The 21043-nt window shown below is 48.3% G+C and overlaps 9 protein-coding genes across 9 annotated transcripts; 3 read left to right on the top strand and 6 right to left on the bottom strand.

Annotated features, from left to right (window-relative positions):
- Positions 1 to 566: 566 nt before the first annotated feature.
- On the bottom strand, positions 567 to 1947 carry PGRI_000610 (Nif3-like dinuclear metal center hexameric protein; the record flags this gene model as incomplete). Its single annotated transcript, XM_040787774.1, has 3 exons — positions 567 to 1462; positions 1570 to 1710; positions 1863 to 1947. The coding sequence occupies 3 exons, from the start codon at positions 1945 to 1947 to the stop codon at positions 567 to 569; spliced, it is 1122 nt and encodes a 373-aa protein (XP_040651546.1).
- Positions 1948 to 2209: 262 nt separating this feature from the next.
- Positions 2210 to 2698, top strand: PGRI_000600 (BolA protein; the record flags this gene model as incomplete). Its single annotated transcript, XM_040787773.1, has 2 exons — positions 2210 to 2432; positions 2526 to 2698. The coding sequence occupies 2 exons, from the start codon at positions 2210 to 2212 to the stop codon at positions 2696 to 2698; spliced, it is 396 nt and encodes a 131-aa protein (XP_040651545.1).
- A 337-nt stretch (positions 2699 to 3035) lies between these two features.
- On the bottom strand, positions 3036 to 3842 carry PGRI_000590 (peroxiredoxin family protein; the record flags this gene model as incomplete). Its single annotated transcript, XM_040787772.1, has 5 exons — positions 3036 to 3064; positions 3123 to 3288; positions 3356 to 3401; positions 3472 to 3571; positions 3638 to 3842. The coding sequence occupies 5 exons, from the start codon at positions 3840 to 3842 to the stop codon at positions 3036 to 3038; spliced, it is 546 nt and encodes a 181-aa protein (XP_040651544.1).
- Positions 3843 to 5473: 1631 nt separating this feature from the next.
- On the top strand, positions 5474 to 7697 carry skn7 (uncharacterized protein; the record flags this gene model as incomplete). Its single annotated transcript, XM_040787771.1, has 7 exons — positions 5474 to 5530; positions 5589 to 5605; positions 5656 to 5728; positions 5800 to 5943; positions 5999 to 6883; positions 6937 to 7126; positions 7177 to 7697. The coding sequence occupies 7 exons, from the start codon at positions 5474 to 5476 to the stop codon at positions 7695 to 7697; spliced, it is 1887 nt and encodes a 628-aa protein (XP_040651543.1).
- Positions 7698 to 8775: 1078 nt separating this feature from the next.
- On the bottom strand, positions 8776 to 10202 carry PGRI_000570 (uncharacterized protein; the record flags this gene model as incomplete). Its single annotated transcript, XM_040787770.1, has 5 exons — positions 8776 to 9212; positions 9272 to 9914; positions 9968 to 10016; positions 10078 to 10123; positions 10193 to 10202. 5 exons carry the CDS (start codon positions 10200 to 10202, stop codon positions 8776 to 8778), a joined length of 1185 nt encoding a protein of 394 aa, XP_040651542.1.
- Positions 10203 to 10402: 200 nt separating this feature from the next.
- PGRI_000560 (phosphoribosylaminoimidazole carboxylase ADE2) lies at positions 10403 to 12321 on the top strand (the record flags this gene model as incomplete). The annotated part of the gene is made up of 4 exons (XM_040787769.1): positions 10403 to 10868; positions 10922 to 11019; positions 11079 to 12036; positions 12125 to 12321. The coding sequence occupies 4 exons, from the start codon at positions 10403 to 10405 to the stop codon at positions 12319 to 12321; spliced, it is 1719 nt and encodes a 572-aa protein (XP_040651541.1).
- A 537-nt stretch (positions 12322 to 12858) lies between these two features.
- PGRI_000550 (uncharacterized protein) lies at positions 12859 to 15806 on the bottom strand (the record flags this gene model as incomplete). The annotated part of the gene is made up of 8 exons (XM_040787768.1): positions 12859 to 14332; positions 14383 to 14653; positions 14709 to 14889; positions 14940 to 15130; positions 15181 to 15514; positions 15585 to 15610; positions 15670 to 15709; positions 15765 to 15806. The coding sequence occupies 8 exons, from the start codon at positions 15804 to 15806 to the stop codon at positions 12859 to 12861; spliced, it is 2559 nt and encodes an 852-aa protein (XP_040651540.1).
- A 1368-nt stretch (positions 15807 to 17174) lies between these two features.
- PGRI_000540 (nucleoside deaminase) lies at positions 17175 to 17687 on the bottom strand (the record flags this gene model as incomplete). Its single annotated transcript, XM_040787767.1, has 1 exon — positions 17175 to 17687. The coding sequence occupies one exon, from the start codon at positions 17685 to 17687 to the stop codon at positions 17175 to 17177; it is 513 nt and encodes a 170-aa protein (XP_040651539.1).
- A 331-nt stretch (positions 17688 to 18018) lies between these two features.
- On the bottom strand, positions 18019 to 18975 carry PGRI_000530 (uncharacterized protein; the record flags this gene model as incomplete). The annotated part of the gene is made up of 1 exon (XM_040787766.1): positions 18019 to 18975. One exon carries the CDS (start codon positions 18973 to 18975, stop codon positions 18019 to 18021), a length of 957 nt encoding a protein of 318 aa, XP_040651538.1.
- Between the last annotated feature and the right edge of the window lie 2068 nt (positions 18976 to 21043).

The raw sequence follows: 21043 nt of genomic DNA, 5'->3' as shown, positions 1-21043 counted from the left end.
CGCTAAGGCCACTCACGCGGATACCATCTATCTCATTTTTTTCTTTCTGTTTCTCGTTCAGTTATTCGGGGGCTTGGTTGTCTGGTTCTTACCCGGTCTCATTGTTCTTGTTTCCTTCATTTCTATCCCCATCGCTACCCGATACCACAATCTTCCTACATCCATGAGCTGTGGGTTTGATGAAGCTGTGAAGGGAAGGCTAAAAACTCAAGCTTTCTTTTTCTTTCGCGTCTTCGATAACCTGCATTCTTCGAGGTTTGACCTGGGTCCTTCATCTTGTCTTCTATTCTCTCAAGACACTTTCTTGTTTCCGTCACTGTCTGCCATTAGGATATCCTTCTCATTTCAAACCACTTTCTTGCCACCTTATCAGACTCCTATTGCATAACTCTAGTCCAAGCGTGGTTACAACTTTATGTAGTCAAATTCATTGGGTTCTAGCTGAAATACTTTCGTGCGTGTGAACCAAAATGTTCTCATGATGTCTAATTGTGACTAATTATCGCTTTTCATCTCATTTTGTTAGATATCACGGGCAGACCCAAGGGCAGCACAGAAGAGCAAGTCTAGTTACCACGCCAAATCATAATACCATAGGGATCACGATCAGCCTCACTGACAGAAACCCAAGCAACGCCTTTCTCCTTATAAAGGTCCCGAGTCAGTAATGCAGTTGACGATGGTGCAAGCCCACCAAACTTAGTAACGTCGTCAATAGCCTTCATAGAATCCAAGAAAGCCTTACTCCACTGCTCCGTAACCTCGTCCTGCAATTTAGGCTGCATCACCGAACGCAGATACCCACGTTCCGAGTTAGTATGCGAAAGCGAAATAACAACAGACCCACGTTCCGTGGCAGCCAAAGCCTCGTGGTGACTCATTTCACCAGTCAGGAGGAGATCAGGAAGCTCGCCATCACCTTTGAGGAGCACGCCCGAGCCCGAGCCGGGACACATGCCAACTGTGCGGATGGATATAGTATCAACAGACATGCCTTGCGGGATGGCGATGGGGATACCGCCGGGCAGGCCAATTCCATAGGCGATGTTGTCAATCAGGGTAGTGAGCGGCTGTTCCTTGGCGAAAGTCACCAGACGGCCGGCGCCGGCTGACTCGAATCCTTCCGGGATCGAGGCTGGCGGAGATGGGTGGATTGTGGATCTGGTGTGCGCCGGTCCTTGCGAAGATGGGGCTTGCACTGCGGGGATGGGTGATTCCGGGTAGGTTGGGGCGGAGTACATGCTTGAGTTGCAGTTTTCGATGGTAGCTTTCGGGGATTCTTTAACGGGTTTAAAGTTTCCTGTCACTACGTCACAGAGCCAGTCGGCCATGCCGCCGGGAACGGTGTCGACTGCTGTGTGCGGGGAGTAGACGCTGATTCCATGCTGCGCTAGGCGGAGGAGGGACCGTTGTTGGGAGTCGGCGAAGGTAAGGGACTTCAGGCCGCGGAAGATGATTGGGTCTGTAGGGAAGGTATAGTGTTAGGTTTTGTGGTTCAATTGTAGACATTTGTTGACGTTCACGAGATGTCTGATTGCATGTATGCTAATTCCTTGGGATGTGACTTACGGTATGCGACAATAACCGAGTGACGCTTTTCAATGGCTTCATCGGCAACAGCCGTAGTGAGGTCAATAGTAAGGAGGACCGAGTTGTTCAGTTTCCGGGATTTGTCGAAAGGAGTCTTGTCGATAGGAGCTTCAAGGAGCACTACAGTTGAGCGAGGTCAGCACATTGCGAAAGCCAATGGAATGATATTTCAAAAAGAAGAAAAGAAAGAGCTTACATCCCGTATTATCGAAGCTCTTGTCTGCCAGCGCCTCCGGGTATCTGCATATAAGAGGTTAAATGAAGCTCCATACAATGCGGGGAGCTCTGGAATCGAGTGGGGGAGGTAATTACAGCTTTCTCATAGCGCTCACCACGCAATGGGTGAACGGTGAGCATTCTGATTTAGTTGGCATATGCATGGCAGAGTATCGACGTGTAGCAGCGCGAAGAAAATTCATAGAGAGGCGTCAACACGTTGAAGACAGAAGAACAACGGACGGAAACTGATAATGAGCCACACACACGTGCACTCACCAGCCACAGCCGACCGGAGGCTCCGAATTTGTAATAAAGGCAAACTCCCATACTTCGCGATAACCTCGGGTTTGGCTCTTTATCTTCTCTCGTCTTCTCTCCTTCTCCCTTCAGACCATACTTGATGTTCTCCCGCACCTCCTCCTTCACCGTCTTGAGCAGAAGCTGCCGCTATCTCCTCCGCCCTCACAATAACATCCAGCGGGTCTCGTTTTCGCTCAACGCACGCTCGCACGCCGCCATCAACGCTGCTATGGCCGACACATCTGGAATCACCGCAGAATCCCTGAAGAACAAGTTGACCGAAACGCTGCAGGCGCAGCATGTGGAGGTTGAGGATCTATCGGGTATGAAAATGAAAATGGGAATGGCGCAATGACGAAATATTCTCTTTTTTCTACCGCTGATCGCTGACGTTCTGTATTTTTGGGTCGATTTAGGTGGCTGTGGACAGGCATTCCAGGCTGTGATTGTTTCCCCTCAATTCGAGAGCAAGACTATGCTTGCGCGACACCGGCTCGTCAACTCCGCGCTCAAGGCCGAGATCGCTGCTATTCATGCTTGGACACCCAAGTGCTATACCCCCGAGCAGTGGCAGGCGCTGCAGCAGTAATTGATCTTCCAAGAGGCAGTGATATAATGAATTATGGCCGCTTCAAGAACCAGGGAGATAATTGGAAGAAAAGTGCACCAAACCAATGCCTGAGGCGTGATTGGCCATTGATTTCTAATTGCTCGATTCATTCAACTATATGCTTGCCCATTTGATTCTGGGATCGATTATCAGGCGTTTACCGGGTTGGAAAGAATGATATATTTGTACATTAAAATCCTGCACTGCGAAATACCGTGCAGCAGGGACCAGAAATAAATTTTGTGCCTTGGGCCCATGATATATTTTCCTTCTACTGGTATTTGCAGGGATATTAGAGATCTATCTAAAGATGACTTCAACCGAGCACCTTCTCGGCAGCGGAAACTTTCAAGTGATGTTAGCATAGAACAATGTACATATGTACTCGACAGAAAATACATACCGTTAAGACCGGTGTTGTCAGGCTCGACGAAAGCTTCCTTGACCTTTCCATCCTCGACGAGCAGGACGTAGCGCTTGCTGCGGTTATTACCGAAGATAGCGCTGCTGTCGAAGCTGAGATCGAGCGCCTCGGTGAACTTTCCAGTGGGGTCACCGAGGAAGCGAATCTGTTTAAAATGAAACATCAGCTCTGTCGCTAGAATCAAACAAAAGCAAAAGGAAGAAAGAACTTACACCGCTCTTGCCGGAGGGATCAAGGGAATCAGCCCAAGCCTTGGTCCTATACGATAGCTTTGTCAACAAATGTTCCAACAAAGCTTTTCACCCAACAATTGGACATCATAGCTTACACGAAGGGGTCATTGACAGAGATGACGAAAGTCTGGCCAGCCTCCTTCAGCTTGGGGTGGTTGATGAAACCAGGAACATGGGTGCTGGAGCACGCAGGGCCTTGAAAAATGTTAGTCCCGAAAAGGAGCTTTTGATTCCTTACGAAAATAGGGTGAGTTCACGTACTGAAAGCAGCCGGTGTGCCAATAATGACAGCCTTGTTCTTGATCTCCTTGGCCAAATTGACCTTGTTACCGGGGGAGTTCTCGACCAGGACGTCCAAGTTGGGGATGGCGTCGCCCTTCTGCACAAACGCGGGCGCGGTGCTATGGAAGAGAGATGCATGCGCGCGAACGCGGGGGATGTTGGTTGCAATACGGCGGGCGAACATGGTGTTAATTGTGATGGGAATTGATTTGAATTAAGGAAGTGGTAAGAAGTGTACCTAGATATGTGTGAAATAACGGGGAGAGCAAGGGCGGTAGGGGAGCTTGGGGATTTCGTCATGGCCGTTTTGCTTATTTTTAGGAACTCTGTTTACACCTCATTATTTACATATGCACTTTTATATCTGCTTTTTTGCTTTTATATGTGTTATTTTTATATTATTTTTTTATATTTAATACATATCGTTAATTGGCAAAACAAGAGACTCTCGGCTTATGGATACTTTCAGTACGACCTGCGGAGGCTATACCGCAGGTACCGCGAAGCAACCTATATGAGCTGTCACTCTATAATAAACGCTCTCTTTCAAGAATAGGGCGGAACAGCCACCTTCGAATCGGATGATATGAAGTAACATCCTATTCCTCCATGATGCAGTGGATCCTTGCTCCGTCACACAGTGGATCAGTAACCCCCTGCTGAAGGATGCAGTCATCTTCTAGTTCAACATGAAGTTCGGCGCCAACACAATTGTTTGAACAATGGACTTGACTGGCGGAGCTCATGTGATATAGGTGATTGTGTGCTTTTACTATGATGACAATGTGCTACGATGGAATGTGGGCTTTTTTTCATCTGAACTACTTCGGTGACTTCTTTATAGACAAGAATAGTGGGCCACATAGGCAGCCTGGTTCTTTTGGTACTTTCAGTGGTCTTCTCAGATATCATTCTGTTTAGATGTGTCAGTTTTATAGTCGACTACAAGAAAGGCGGAAAAGGGCTTTGTGATATGAACTTTCTCTGTATAACCTTGAATCATGTAAAGTGTAGGTAATGGATCATAAGATGCCATATATATGATTTATCTCAATATCGGCTCTCGGTTAAGGTGGGTAAGTAGTTCACTCTCAAACCTGTTCAACCAAACCTCGAACTGATGAGACACGAGAATGACAGGGCTGATTCAATATAACATAAAGCGTTTTCAGTGGAGCTACTTACCCGATATTCTTTGATATCTCCACGCTAATTCAATGTCTCACCATTTTCATCAAGTCATTGGGGGAATGCCCCCCTCCATCTCGTGCGCACTGACACGATCCCCTCCATATCCTGCATCTCTTCTAATAACGAATAAGATCTGAGTATGAAGATTTTTTTTTCTCTCTCTATTTTTTCCCTAAGAACTTGTACCTAAACAATACCTCGTTAGTACCTCTTTAGGTTCTTTAGGGGATATGTGTGACATACTGGAATTTTGCCCCTCGTTGGTCCCTGAGTCCTGGGATATTCAAGATCGACCTCCTTGCATTAAGAAATGTCAGTAAAATCAAATATCAAGATATATTTATATAGTAAAATAAGATAAAATGAAATAAAGTAATAGGTAAGTCAATCGCATGTACCAGTCAGTACCTCCACAGTAACTTTGGTACTTGGCTCTACCGCTAAACCCAGTAACTGAACCCCCCGTTCATTTTTTTTTTCTCTCTTCCCACCCTCCGAAAAGGTCTGGTTTTCTTCCCTATTTCTTTCCTGTGATCGAACATCCCCGTTTTATTTACAATCGAGTTTATCGTTGGGACGAGACCAGCCTATCTATTCGACCGGTCGCGACCCGTCTAGCCCAGCATGGACGGTGGCCAGACCTCTTCCAATCCCGCCCCCGCTGGGAACTCCAGCGATTTTGTTAGTGAAAAAAAAATCCCTATGTTTTGATATCTTCTTTTACTAACAATATGAATAGGTACGCAAACTATACAAGTGAGTACTCTTCAAAATTCATACCTGAGCTTTTAATCTGATATTCCTAGAATGTTGGAAGACCCAACCTATGCGTCTATCGTACGCTGGGGTGATGAAGGGGATTCCTTTGTCGTATTGGAGGTAATGCGCCCGTGGCTTTGTATGGCCGATTCTCTATCTCTTTGTACTTGGCTAACTCAAAATTTCGATAGTGCGAGAAATTTACCAAGACCATCCTACCGAAGCACTTTAAACACAGCAACTTTGCCAGTTTTGTACGCCAACTGAATAAATATGACTTCCACAAGGTTCGACAAAACAATGAAGAAAATGGCCAGTCACCATACGGGCAGAATGTAGGCACCTCCCCCATTCGAAGATCAGCTAGAGGGGCTCACACACATCACACAGGCATGGGAATTTAAACACCCAGAGTTCCGCGCAAATAGCAAAGAATCACTCGACAACATTCGACGAAAGGCCCCCGCACCACGAAAACAAACCCAAACCAACGATGATTCCGTACCAACCCAACAGATTGATCTTCTTAACCAGCAGATCGTCGCGCAACAGCAGCAGATCCAACATCTATCAGACCGATATGCCCAGCTCACGGTGGATCATCAGCTCATGCTACAGGAAGTAATGCGAGTGCAGAAGACGGTTTTAAATCATGAGAATGTCATTCACCAGGTGATGACCTACTTACTTTCGGTGGATGCGCGCCAACGTCGAGACAGCAAGGCTGTGACATTCCAAGCGCCTGGAACAACAATGAGCCCTTCCCAGGTTGGCACAGTGGATGATGAACCCTCATCGCCCCTCCAGCAAGCCTCAAAACTCCTGAATGATATGAATGCCGAATTACAATTCAATATGAACGGTGTCGATTCGATGAATGATCCTCAAAAGCCTGTCGTGTCAACTCCCACCATGGATCCAAACGCTCGAAATGGTTCGCTCCGTCCGGCAACAACTGCACCACCAAACCCAGCACTCGTTTACCCCAAAATGGCCGGCGATTTGGAGCAAGTGGTGTATCCCGTGGGTGCCACAAATGGCATTGATCCCATGTACAGCGAACATATCAATAATGTTCCATACCCAATGCCCGCCAAGCAGGAGATGGATACATCGGATGCTCGTCGACAGTTTCCGGACAACCGGAAAAAAAGCACGAATGTGGACCCTGGCTGGGTGCGCAGCCCACAAATCCTTTTGGTTGAGGACGATGCCACTTGTCGGCAGATTGGCGGCAAATTTTTGTACTCTTTCTCGTGTGTAATTGATACCGCGGTACGTTCTCTGTCTTTATCCCATTAGCCCAAGGTTGCTAATATTTCTCATAGTTTGACGGTTTGGAGGCTGTGAACAAAATTCAGGGCGGCTCAAAATACGATTTAATCCTAATGGACATCATTATGCCAAATTTGGACGGTGTATCGGCATGCCATCTCATTCGCCAATTTGATCGCACTCCTATCATCGCCATGACCTCGAACATCCGAAGCGACGACATCCAGCTCTACTTCCAACATGGTAAGACAAACCTCAAAATTGCATCAAGGTCTTCCACTAACCCATTTTAGGAATGGACGATGTTCTTCCGAAACCATTCACTCGCAAGAGTCTCCTCGATATGCTTGAGAGACATTTGGATCATCTCAAGATTTCGCCACAAAACCCAGGAATGGAGCCAGTACGGCCTTCGGCAGCCGCTGTGACTATGGCAGCTGCAAATCAAAATTCAGCAACCCAGTCGATCAAAGAAGACAGCTCTCCAGGCCAGTCGCCCGCTGCGTCGATGAACAATTGGCAATCACCCAGCCAATTCCAAAACATGCAGGCTGTTCCACCGAATATGCCAGCAGTTCAAGGAGCATATGTTACAGCCCCGCCGGCCGCCTACACTGTTGACCAGAATGGCGTCCAGTACCCAGCACCATCAGTCGGTGTCCCAACCGGGGCCGCTGCTATTCGTCCTCCACATCGCCGTCAAATCTCTGATATGGCCAGTGCCACCGACAACCCCAACATGCCGAAACGACAGCGCATGTACTCCCAACCTCAACAACCAATGCTAGCCGTGCAAGCTGGACGACCTGGCTAAACCAACTTCTAGCCATTGGCTTTTATTCTTTTTCTCTATACACTTCACCTTTCCGCCTGTCCATTGACTCACGATTCCCACTTGTCTATAACGAGGATTCGAAATTCCAAATCGTACATTTTGCTACTCTTTGCGTCTTGAATCGCGGTTGTCCCCCGCCTTTTACAGGTTCCGGCGTTGGGTTTTGATTTAAATTGGGTGGCGAACTTGTGCGCGACTTCATATGTGTCAGCTATACCCACCGTTGGGTTCATGCATTTCTAAGGTTACGGATTGTTTCGTCAGGTACATATTTACAAACATATATTATTACTCTCACATTCTGTGTGCCTGTGTACACGCAGGGGTCCGTCATTTCAGAGCAGGGAGCTTATATTCTGAACATGAAAGAATTGGGTTGAAACAAAAACCTCAGTAATCGCATTCTCTCATAGGCACTGCAGGGGTGAAGTAGGGTCTAGACCTCGAAATTAAAATATTTAAAGACTCCTTTCAAGGTCCAGGAGGGCCCAGACCTTGCGGGGAGTTCTGGACCTCAGGAGATCGGTAGGGGCTTTACGCCACGTTATATTGTTTGTTTGGTTTGCATATGATTAATATATATCTATTGTAAGTCTTGGTGTTTTGGTGGAAGACTTTCGATTGGAATATTTCGAGATTCCATGCACAAGTGATCTAGCAGACAACCCCCATGCCTGTAATCGTTTCAGATAGTTCTTAGTCTTTCTCACATCTAATATTTAAGTGCGCTGTTTATTTATATAGATTCGATCTTATGGCGCCCAAGGCTCTGGAGGTAGGGCCACCAGAAGCGCATATTGTTGTATATATGGAGTGATTTGGCAAGAAATACAATAAGGAGGGCCGTCTCATTAGTTGATAGTTCCATTTCAAATGAATGAAACCAACAAGCCCAAGCTATTTATAGAGAAATATTGGCATTGCAAAAGCCTTTCATTGAAAATCGATCGATGTAATCTTGTAAGGTCGTCACTCATGATGCTAGAATCCAGGATAAAGCCAACCGAGAAAATCAGAAGAGAAAAAGAAAAAACCAAATCAAAAACCAGTGAGTCGCTTATGCTTTCTTCTCGGCGTCCGGCGCTTCGGATGAATCACCAGTGGGTTCAGGTTCTGCATTGCCTGCTTGGGGCTCTGTAGAAGGGTCCTCTTCCTTCTTGGCTTCTTCTTCTTTCGGTTTCGTGTCTGCAAGGACAATATCACCGTCCTTGTCGGCAGTTGATTCGGCCTTTTCCTGTTCTTCTATTGCCTGAGTAGCAGTGGCAGCGGCTGCAGCCGGGACATCGGCGGCGCCATCTGTGCTAAGACGCATCTCGATGCCTTTGCCATCTTGAAGACCCATGTCTTCCACGCCGAGGAGAACTGGGCCACGAGCATGAGGGACCTCATCAGAGGGCTCTGGTGAGGCGGTAGCAGCCCCTTCTTCGGCTTCGGGGGCTACTAGAGTTGTGGTGCCCGATTCCTCCTGGGGCTGTGTAGGTAAAGCTTCAGTGCCTAGCAGGAAACGTTAGCGAGTAGGAAATTAGTAGCTCGATAATAATGGATAAACATACCCTCGACTAGTATGCCTGCATCTCCATTGGCATCCTCGCTTTCAAAGGAGGCATTGGTTAACCACGGGATCGGAGTAAGTAGCGCACCGCCCAGAGATTCGTCGCTTCCAAGACTGTGTGCAAAGTCGGGGGGCATATAAGCCCCACCGTTATTGCCAGCAAGACCTAGCCCGTTTGTCTGAGCATTCGTGCCAGCCGACGTCTGAAATGGGAAAATATCTGCGGAGCTTGTGACTGAGACAACACGATCGACAGCACGTAGGTATGCGGGTAACGTTCTATAGTGCTTGGTCGGGTAGAGTACCAGCTCTGCGAGCCTCTGAATGGTGTGTGGGGGTTTATCCTCGAAGAAGGATTTAATAGACGAGCGGATGGCGCTCAGAAGAAATGCAAGCTGAGGTGGAAGCCGGCCATCCGTGCTCGCACCAGATGGCTGAGGCTGTGAGTCTGGCACTCGCTCATCCGACGGGGAAGAGCCTGTTCGCGCTGCCTGGAGTGAAGTCTGAATATCGGCAGGGGAGGTGTTTTCCTTGTTGCTGCTTTCGGGTGGAATGGGGTTTTCCTGGGAAGAATGGTTGGGAAATGGTTGCTGGCCGATGGGTTCGGGGCGCACTTGAGGCATTGGGAACACATTGTAAACGATCTAGATCTCAAATGGTCAGATAAGTCGGTCAGGGGCATCCAAGTATAGCGCACATATTCCAGCCGCTCAATCAGTGGCCCAGCCATGCCGTGCCATCTCTCTCTGCATCAGCGCGTTAGCCTCAAGAAGTGTTTGGGGATCTTGGCATGACAGTTTCACGTACAAATCCATGGGGCCGCCATTGGCGGCTATTTGGAGAGCTTCCTCGTCTGTAATTTTGATATTAGCAAAGCCTATTGCAACTCAGACTGAGACTACAACTGTGATGGTCAACCTACCCAGAGACATTGTCCAGTCAGCTGTGCATGGAGAAGCAGAGAGAGTTGAAGCTGCGACCTGGGCGCGCGGCAGGCGACATCGGTGATTGGCCTGAGCTTATCGACAGTCGCACGTGACTCTCCACGAATTTTCGGAGTTGAGGGGCACCGTCGATCTCCCATTCGACATAGCCCGATCAATTGACTCATTTATCCCTCCGATCTGACAGCATGTGGAATTCACCAAAGGTCGGAATTCTCGGCGGTGGCCAGTTGGGCCGCATGCTTGTTGAGTCCGCCAATCGATTGAACATTCAGGCCAATGTCCTAGACGTCGACAACTCTCCCGCCAAGCAGATCAGTTCCCACGATGGCCATGTGACTGGCTCCTTCAAGGAGCCTGATGCCGTACGCAAACTCGCTGAGACCTGCGACGTCATCACTGCCGAAATTGAGCACGTCGATACATACGCTCTTGAGGAGGTTGCGTCGAAGGTACGGGTGGAGCCCAGCTGGCAGGCTATCCGGACAATCCAGAACAAGTTCAACCAGAAGGAGCACCTCCGCAAATATGGAATCCCTATGGCTGAGCACCGGGAGCTGGTGAACAACACACCCGAGGAATTGGCTCAGATCGGAGAGCAGCTGGGCTACCCGATGATGTTGAAGTCGAAGACTATGGCATATGACGGACGTGGTGAGTCATATGTGATGCCGAGACGGTATACATTTTTGTTGACACTACCAAAGGAAACTTCCGTGTCAACTCCAAAGAAGATATCCCCGAGGCCCTCGAGGCTCTGAAGGACCGCCCGCTCTACTCTGAAAAATGGGCTTACTTCAAGATGGTTAGTGTCGGCGTTGAACACACCAATTCATGCACGTCTCTAACAAAAATTGTTTACAGGAACTTGCCGTCATGGTAATCAAAACCAAAGATGACGTCCTCTCCTACCCCACTGTTGAGACCGTCCAAGAGGACTCAATATGCAAGCTGGTGTATGCGCCAGCCCGCAACGTCTCCGATGCCATCAACCAGCAAGCACAAGCTCTCGCCCGCAAAGCCGTCTCCGCCTTCGAAGGCAAAGGCGCTTTCGGTGTGGAGATGTTCCTCCTAGAAGACAATAGCCTCATGCTCTGCGAGCTTGCAAGCCGAATCCACAACTCCGGCCACTGGACAATCGAAGGCTGCGCGCTGTCCCAATTCGACAGCCACATCCGCGCGATTCTCGACCTGCCCATCCCACCCAAGAGTCTTGAGCTTCTCCAACCCTCAATCATGCTCAACATCATCGGCGGCGCAACTCCCGACTCCCACCTTAAGGCCACCCAAGCCGCCCTCGCCATCCCCAACGCCAGCATCCATCTCTACAGCAAGGGCGCCGCAAAGCCTGGCCGTAAAATGGGTCACGTCACCGTCACCGGCGCGACTATGCACGAAGCTGAGACTATGATCCAGCCTCTCGTTGACGTCGTCGACACCATGCGCGCTGAGCGCCCCGATATCAAAACTAAGGCTGTCCGCTCCGGTCCCTCTAAACCCACCCCCTCCGTCGCTGTCATCATGGGTTCCGACAGCGATCTGAAGACCCTCGTCCCAGGCCTCAAGCTGCTGCGTGATTATTTCGGCATCGAGCCCGAGGTTGAGATCACCTCTGCTCACCGCACTCCCGATTACATGGCCGAGTATGCCGGTCAGGCTGCCTTGCGCGGAATCAAGGTGATCATCGCCGCCGCCGGTGGTGCTGCCCATCTTCCCGGTATGGCAGCTGCTCACACTGCTCTCCCTGTTATTGGTGTGCCGGTTAAGGGGAGCTCGCTCGACGGTGTCGATAGTCTGTACAGCATTGTGCAGATGCCGCGTGGTAAGTTATACGTTTTACTTAACTTCTTTATTTCATTTTTACACCCATCTAGTTTAACACGACCTATATATCTAACATTTCACAATAGGTGTCCCCGTCGCTACTGTCGGCATCAACAACAGCATTAACGCTGCCCTTCTCGCCGCGCGTGTGCTTGGCTCTTTCGACCCGGTCATCCAGCGCAAGGTCGAGGCGTACGCCGAGGCTGCCCGTGCCGAGAACATGGAGTTGAAGGGTACCAAGTTGCGCGAGTTGGGTTGGCAAAAGTACTTTGATCAGATGTAGATGGTAAGCCTGCAGACATTTGTGATTTGTGATTTGATACGAGATTTTTATACGAAAGCAGACGCCAAAAGAAAAAGAGAATATGGGGTTTTTATCTTCCCTGGACTTCTTGTATAGTGGAGTTCAGTTTACTTCTTTTTATAGACGACAATGAATGACTTTTTAAGCTTATTTTATCTACGAATCTGGAGTACTTTAGGATATCAACCCATTTGCTAGTTTGCCTGTTTGGTTGATGTTTTCATTGGTATAAATACCCACCAAGATTATCCAATATAGCATCTTCTCCCTTCTTCATCTCTTACTTACTATATGCTCAACTTCTTTAAATTTCTTAGCTTTGTCCAAAGCTTCAATTTACGCAATAATCAACGCAGACAACGGTGGCAGTATGTATTAGGCTACCGTTAACTAATACTAGTACAACAAAAAAAAAACGTCCAGTGCACAAGGGGAAATCATAGCAAAACAAAAACATCAAGACACAAAAGAAAATAACGTTACGGGAATGTTATAACGATTTTGGCCAGATTTGATTTAAACGGTAGTTCCGATATTGTTGACGGCAGTGCCGTTAGTAACAGTACCGTTGGTGACGCCGTTAATACCATTGGTGCCGTTGGCGCCTTGCTTAATGGCATCACCCACATTCTGGGGCTTGCCATTGACGAAAGCTTGATCAACCTCATCGGAGAAGCCACGGGCTGGGTATCCGGAGACCTTGTTGCCGTTAGTGCCGTCAGCAGTGTTGGAAGCGGCGGTGGTGGCGCCAGTGGCACCCCCGGCGGAAGCAACTCCGGCAGCACCTGCACCTTGGGTGCTGGCACCGTGGGACTTGCTGGTGATAGGGCCTGCGGATGGGATACCGGTGGACTCGGATGCGCTCCCGATGCTGAAGATGGGGGACTCCCAGCGCTCGCCCTTGGCGGCCAGCTCAGCATACTCGGTGGTCTTGTTGGTTACACCGCCGGGAAGGGTGATCTCAGGGAAGATGGAATCGTGGAGAGTCATGACGGTCTGGACCTTGGTGTCACGCTTGGCAACGTTCTCAGCCTGCTTGGCCTTGGCTTGAGTGCGAGCTCGGATGGCATCGGCATAGCGAGAGAAGATCGAGGGCGCGTTAGCGGGATCTTCACGGGCAGCCTCCTGGGCACGTGTGGCCTCGGTGTGGATGTCCTTGGCGAAGAGGTCACCCTTCCTGAAGGCCTCCCGGATCTGGCCCTCGACCACCTTCTGCAGAGCAGGCTTGACCACGCGGAACAGCATGGGCTTGAAGGCGTTGAAGAGAAGCTTGTGCTTGGACTTCCTCAACTTGATATCCATGTTGTTGATGGACACAGACACCTTATCCAGCTTGAAGAAGTGCTCCTTGTCGTTCTTCTGAGCGGTAGAAGCGGCGATCTTGACGCTGAGGCCTTCGCCGCCGAGGAAGATGTCCATAAGTCCACGATCAGTGATGGCGGGGAAGCCTTCCTTCTTTTTGATGTAGTAGCTGATATCGCGCAGATCAGCCTGGATGCCAGACATGGAAATCATGATCTTATTATCACGCTTGTTGGTGATCTTCTTGCGGCCCCAGCGGAAGTAGTTGTCGCTGCCGAACTCGATAACGTTGGGCATCAGGTTATCACCCTCAATGCATAGGTTCTCGACGACAACATCGACCATGGGATCGGAAACCTCGATACGAGGGATTGGCACATAGCGGACATTCTCGAAAATGCCGGGGATGATAACATCGCGGAGATCCCGAAGGAGATCCGGTTTGAAGGTGGCCTTGCCACTGGCGTCGTGGCCCAGATCTTTGAACAGCTTCTGGAACGATTCGGCAAGGGCCTGATTTTGTGGGTCCTGCTCGAATTGATCGGCCATGAACTTAACCTCGTCGACAACACGGTCGGCGTCACCGCGGTAACGCTCGCGCAGGAGGTAACGACCCTTATCGTAAATCTCATTCCACTGGCGGTTGCATTCGTCCTCCATGATGAAGCCCTGCTCGCGCAGAGATTTGCTATATCTGGTCAGCTTTTGTTCTGAGGGGGAGCTATCCAATTCACATACCGAATCAAGTTATCGACATTTGTGAACCAGTTTCGGAGTTCAGGGTCCTTCTCGGCATCGCGATAAATGGTGTTTAGCGACTCGAAGAAGTTGTCCAGAGATGTATGGTTGGCAAAGCGTTCGATAAGGGTGCGCAGGTTGTACTGAACAGCCTGGACATTGTCGGTCTTCAAGACGTCACGGGCAGAGCTACTGCCCTTCTTGGAGAATTCCTTGGTGTGTCCGGCGTATTGTTCAGCCATGCTCAACAAGGTCTCAACGGCTTGTTGGTCTACATAATTTGTTAGCCATCTCCACCGTCGATATTGAAATTATGGTGGACTTACAGTCTGCATGGCCCTGGATCTCAATGATCATCTTCTTCAGGCGCCAGACGGTCTGCTCGCGACGCTCCTTGGGAATCTTCTCGGACAAGTAGCTCTTGGTTCTGTCGGAATATTCCTTGCGCTTGTCCTGTGGTGACACGCCAGCCTCCTCCTCAGCGACCGACCCAACGCCTTCGTTCTCCTTGACGAATATCAGTAAATGTAAATTGAGACCGCATCAGGGATACATACAGCCTTAGCCTTGTTTTTCTTCATCTTGGACTTCAGGTCATCCTTGGAGATATTGGGCTTCTCGTGCCACACATTGTCCTCTGCAGCTTGGTCGATCTGGGAAAGCTCCTCTTGCGAGGGGCGAACCTGGTTGGCGGCCTTTTGAGAAGCATCGGCAGCAATGTCTTTCGCAAGAGTCATGGCATCGCTCACTGCACATTGTCAGGATATGTCCGTGATCCACAAACGGAAGTTTACTTACATAGCTTTCTAAACTCTCCGTTGGTGATCATAAGTGTGCCCAAAGTCTTCAGCCCATCAACAGCCTTGCTCACATCTTGCTGACCGGCCTCCCTGTCGATAGGAGCCCCAGGGCGCTTGCCCTCGACATTTGCGCCTGAAATCTTCTGGGCTTGCCAGATAAAGTCCTGCAGGAGTTCACCCTCGTTCTTGACCAAGAGCATCTTCTTAGCTGCGTCGATGACATTGCGCAGGTCTGCCACAAGGGTCTTTCCATCGGATGAGAGTTCATTGGATGGAGATCTGAGGGCCTTCGAGTTCAGGGCACTGTTCAAAGCGATGTCACATTGCTTGTTCTGTAGGATACAGTGAATGGGTTAGCAATTATAGCAAGGACAGTAACGACAAAAGAGGATTAAGACGGACCGAGGGGAGCTTGCTATTCTTGAAGGCTATGATAGACAGTTAGCCACGGCAATGCTCAATTAAGATGAGATGAAGTTTAGCTTACCATGGTAGATACCAAACAATTGAAGCTTCTGGTTGATATCCTAGAGGGATTTCCTGTCAGTGGTTGTTGCAATGGGGCCACATTGTCACACATACCTTCTCCTTCTGCTTGGAGTCGGTGGGAACGTTCACAGACATGATGAAGTATGTATCAAAGACCAATGATGAAGGGATGAGATAGTCAAAGAGGTATTATGTATGGACTAAAGACAGGGTTAGAGGTGTTTGCATTCAAGACAAACAAGACTCACAATTAACTATTTATTGGACCTATATAGGCACAAAACAAGGGGTATCACTGGAATGAAGGAAAATATGGTGAAGAAAATTCAAAGTAGGAGGGAAGGGATGACGGAATATAAAAGACAAACGGACATAGCGCCATTATGATGAGCAGGGGGATCCAGAGGCAATCCCTACTACAAGGAGCCCAATTTGATAGAGATTACCTAAAGAGAGCTATTTGCCTATAGCTTTTTGGTGATCGACACTTGACGTCATTCTGTATTCTGTGGCACGGAATTCTGCTCCCTCCCAGTCTCGTTTCTCTTTTACTTTCAGCCTAGAACAATTTTTTATTATTTTATTTTATGTTGTAGTATTTGAGTACATATGTTGTGTCATATGTAAGGTCATATTAACATGGGGTTATCCTCCAGATCCACGTCATCCACTTGATTTCCACAAGGCTGGTAGGTTTTCACGCTAAAGCTATAGCTCCCCAATTAACCATAAGATCCTATGAATTTCCACCTGGGAACTCCCCCGAGGGTCCAAGATCTACAAAAAACTTTCAAGGTTTGATGGGAAGGTCTTGGCATCATCATCCATGGATCAGTGTGGGTCCACTATATCAGATTTTGCTCAACTTGACGTCAACACTTCGGACCTTCATGACGGGAAGTGTACAATTGATTTTTGACTTGACCTGGGAAGATTGTGCTAGAACCTTGGAAGGTCAAGCTTTCACCAAAAAAAAAGAGTGTGTGGCTTATATGGGGCTGTGCACCAGCTCCTTACTAGATTGAGAATAGTGTCGTCCATTATGTTTTATGTTTCCACACTCTCTTTATCTTTAGTCTGATTGAGATCTAATCGGGTTTTATGATGACAGTCAATGATTCCAAATATCTTAGTGGAGGCACTCTCCTGGAACCTAATCGACCATCATTCTTGTCGGGACCAATGGCGCTTCTATGCGACGCTAGCAAAGAAAAACCATGGATCTCTTTTCCCCTCCCGTGTTCTTCATCACTATGGTTGTTGATGATTATCATCAGGTTACCATCCAGACCAACACCAGGCTACAAGACATATATAGAAAACACAACCCTTTAAGCCCCATGAAAGTACCACTAACCCCAACTTGCTCCAAGGTCCACACTCCACAGTCCAGGCCCACTACCAATCTAATCAGCTGTATGGAGTATGTATGTACTTGCTCCATACACAAACACTACTTGAACAATGCAGCAGTTCACAACCAACTTGTAGTATTCAGAACAATTAATCCTCCCTCCCTCCCCAATACCGCTTACTATCCTCCACGGCCCTCCTTTCCCACCCCTCCTCAACTAGCGGCCCAATAACCTCTACTACAGTCTGCCCCTTCTCAAAGACCCGCCGACAAGGCAAATCCAGCGTCAAATTCTCCGGATTTCCAACACCAATAACCTCCTGCAATGCCTTCTCCGACGCCAGATACACCAGCCGCCCAATATGCGCCCAGTAGATGGTGCCAGCGCACATAGCACACGGCTCCCAGGTCGATACCAGCGTGCAGCGTGCCAGGTACTCCCAGTCGTAATTGTCTGCAGCGTTGCGCGCGAGCTCGCTTTCTGCGTGTCGCACGTGCGAGAGAGAGTTCGAGGAGAGGAGGATTGTTTCGTTGTCTGGGGCTAGGAGGATTGCTGCGAAGGGTCGCTTTTTGTGGAGGTCCTGTGCTTGCGCTTGGTGGATAAGGACTGCGCTGGATGCGGCGTTGAGTTGGGCTTGTGTTAGGGGGCTGAGGGTGGTCATTGCGAGGTCTGGTTTGTATTGTGGAGCTGGGTGGGTGAGAATATCTGAGTGGGTTTGGTGGGTTCTGTGGGTTCGGAAAATGTGGATTGTTATATACATATATCGTGCTCAGTTTTGTATCTGCAAGTTTTCGGCGGCATCCGACGGTGCAAGATAAGAGGTGGGGGGGATTGCTTTCCCCTCATCATAGATGGAACGGTTAACATTCGACTAGTGAGATGGAGTACAGTGTATGTCGTGATTTATACTGAGTAGTTGCTATGTACAAAAATACCGAAATCATTATTTACATGTAGTATCGTCAGGAGTCCGGTTTACTCGGCGTCGAACTCTAGACAGCAGAGATATTCCCTCTCAGAGGGTCGGTGGAGGAGCCCTTGGAGGAGGCTCGCCTACGAGAGTGTGCGCTGTACTCTGCATTCTCTGCGTGCATGTCGCTATCCGGCTGGGTGCCAGGATTCTGGAAAGAAAGATCCACGAACTCCGACAGGTCGGTCAGGGCCGAGCTGCCGCTGCCGCCGTTCTCGGTGATGCCCACCAGTTTGCCGAGGATCGCGTATTCCAGCTTGAGTTTCACACTGTAGACCATTCCCTTGAGGGCGACATGGATGTCGAAGAAGCCCGAGTACTGTACTCCGATGATGGCGGAATCCATGATAATCATGGCCACATTCACGATCAAGAGTTGGACCAGGGTACCTCGGTAACGGCCTCTTGGGCGGAGATTCAGTAACCTCACAGCTTCCCAGGAATAGATGATGGAGAGAATGATTTCTTGTATAGAGAACCCGACCAATTGGATGCGCTCGAAGATGTTGAATCCGTGGGTAAAGATGTAGGACTTGTTCGAATGGCTGCCAAGCTCGAGCACGGATCCGGGAATGTGCAGGACGATCGCGTCGACGATGATCATGGCGAGGGTGGCGCGAAGGACAGTTGGATTGTGACATACAAGATGCAATCGAGACCAGAGGACTAGGGACTGGCCTGTTACCATCCCAATCCAAGCCACTAGCTCCATCGCCACAGGGAACATGTTGGCGTATATCTTGAAGATGATGAGGACATATCCGAGACCGAAAGGGATGATACTGAAGGAGGAGATGAGAAGACACCAGAAATAACAACCGCCATATCGCTTGAAGGTCGTGAAGCACAGAACAATCAATTCCAAGGCATTATACCAGGAAATACCGATGAAGCACGCGATTACGGTACGCTCCGCGAATCGGCCATCTACGGAGCGATCAGCGATGCTGAAATTGCCGGAGATTTCGGCATGCGACATGAGGACATCGCTGGTGTAAGCGGTAGGTATAATTATAAAACACACATCTCAAGATATTCACAGGGGAACGAAAGAAGGGGGGGGAAGATGTAAAAGAGGGAAGGCAAAACGGCAGGACGTGGCGGAGAAAGTCGAAGATAGGCGTTTAAGTTGATATAGATTAATTTCAATTGGTTTCTCGAAGGGACAAAATCGGGGCATCTTCGGGCAAGCCCCCGATGGCGGACTCTAGTGATCTTCTGATAGGACGCTTGCATCCCAAATGTAACTATGTGGGGCGACTCGAGGTACGTACCAAAGGTTATTGCCCATGTTTTCCATGGTTTCAATAATACTTTATCATGCGAATTCACCAGTTTTATCTATGTCTATTGCATCAGTGTATTGTGAGATATGCATAGAAATGTTTAAACGTCGGATGTGAATGTTATAGGTAAACACCTCTTTACTTTTACTTGGGGAGAATGCTTCTGTGGAGCAGTTACGATTAGAATAGGGGGCCAATTGAATGCTATACTGATGATTATACAGTTGTACTGAGAACCTGGGAACTGAAACTGCCAAGCGTTGTCATGGCTTTTACTATTCGGGGGCGCCAACCTTATCTATGTTGGAGCACGTTAGTTTTTTTTTTTTTTTTCTAGGAATCACAATACAGTGGAGATTTTTGTGGAGAAACTACATCTACGGTTTCTTATCAAATGGGATAGATAACGAGAAAGGAGAGAGGAAGCAGGATAGATCTACGTAGTACTACCTACATAATTATAAAACAGGTGCTGGTTATTACCGGTGTCTCCGTTAAGCCACCCCAAGCTCTTCATTTTGTTGGCACCTTATATGTTGTATACCAGGAGATTTGAGACATTAGATTTAATATCTAACGGAATTCGGTTTCGTTCAATCCCGATCACTGCATATCATTTCATGAATTACACGATATGATTTGATAATATGTCAAAGTGAAATAGAAAACCTTATAGAATTTTCCCTCGGCGTAAATTAACTTTCAAACAAAATGGGCTCTGCTTCCACGACCTAAAGGAGAACGCAACGTTCCAATCAGATGGCTCATGTCTCCATAACCCATGGCATCCTTGTAGTTCTCGCCAAATCCTTGGCTTCCGGAATAACACGATAGGAAGCGATCGCCTGATGATTATTCTCAAGGAACGCGAAAACGATGCGTAGCCCCCTTCGTCGGATCCGACAGTGGTACCTCAATAAGTGACATGATGAGGCGGAATTGAAATTAATTTACAGCATTCGGCTTTCATTCTTCGTTTAAGTGAGTATGCAGGAGCTTCCTCGGCTATTGGGAGCAGATGGCACGATATTTCCCAGCAGAATATGGAGGTATGTAACGCTATCTCGAATGAATATCATAGTCACGGGTTCTGTTGACTCGCTTCCTCTCGCCCCCTTCAGACAATGGTGATAATCCAGATGTAGCGTACCGTCATTGGCATTGATTCCAATACGTTTATTCCTGGGTTCCTGGCTTCCTTCCTAGTAAATATATGTCCATATAATCGCTTATTGAACTATGAAATAGGGATGGATAGTAATATTCTACCGACAAAAATAACATAGGACCAAAGTCCTCAATGGCACACTTTTTTTGCCCGTCTTCTCGCCTGATCCGAGACCTAATTAGGTCCCCAAGGCGGAGATGGTAAGAAAGAAGCCTAGGTGTAACGCGACATGGTTTGGCATGAGAAAAACGGTAATCCTTTATACCACAATATCGACGATAACGAGGTACTGGAATACAAATTGTTGATCCGATAATGTTTTCCGAGTCTATTGTGAATTCTAGAACGCTATAGACTATGTCTAGCTGTCCCTAGTTGTTGGTTCTAACGCGTATGGACTAGCGGTAGATTAATGATTAATCTCTTACTCCGTACTCCGTAGTGTTGATCATTTTACACTGCCTCTAGGATAGCTCAAATTTAGGATTAAAATTATACTTCTGTCCCGACCCAACTCTCTATGAATTGATACAAACCTATTCCGTAGTTTGGAGCATAACTTGGGGGTAGCAGAATTTCTACTCCGATTTACG

This window comes from Penicillium griseofulvum (assembly GCF_001561935.1).
Source record: "Penicillium griseofulvum strain PG3 chromosome Unknown contig_79, whole genome shotgun sequence".
Classification (NCBI taxonomy): domain Eukaryota; kingdom Fungi; phylum Ascomycota; class Eurotiomycetes; order Eurotiales; family Aspergillaceae; genus Penicillium; species Penicillium griseofulvum.
The sequence above is the reverse complement of the archived record's forward strand: the minus strand, read 5'-3'. Positions and strand labels throughout refer to the sequence as shown.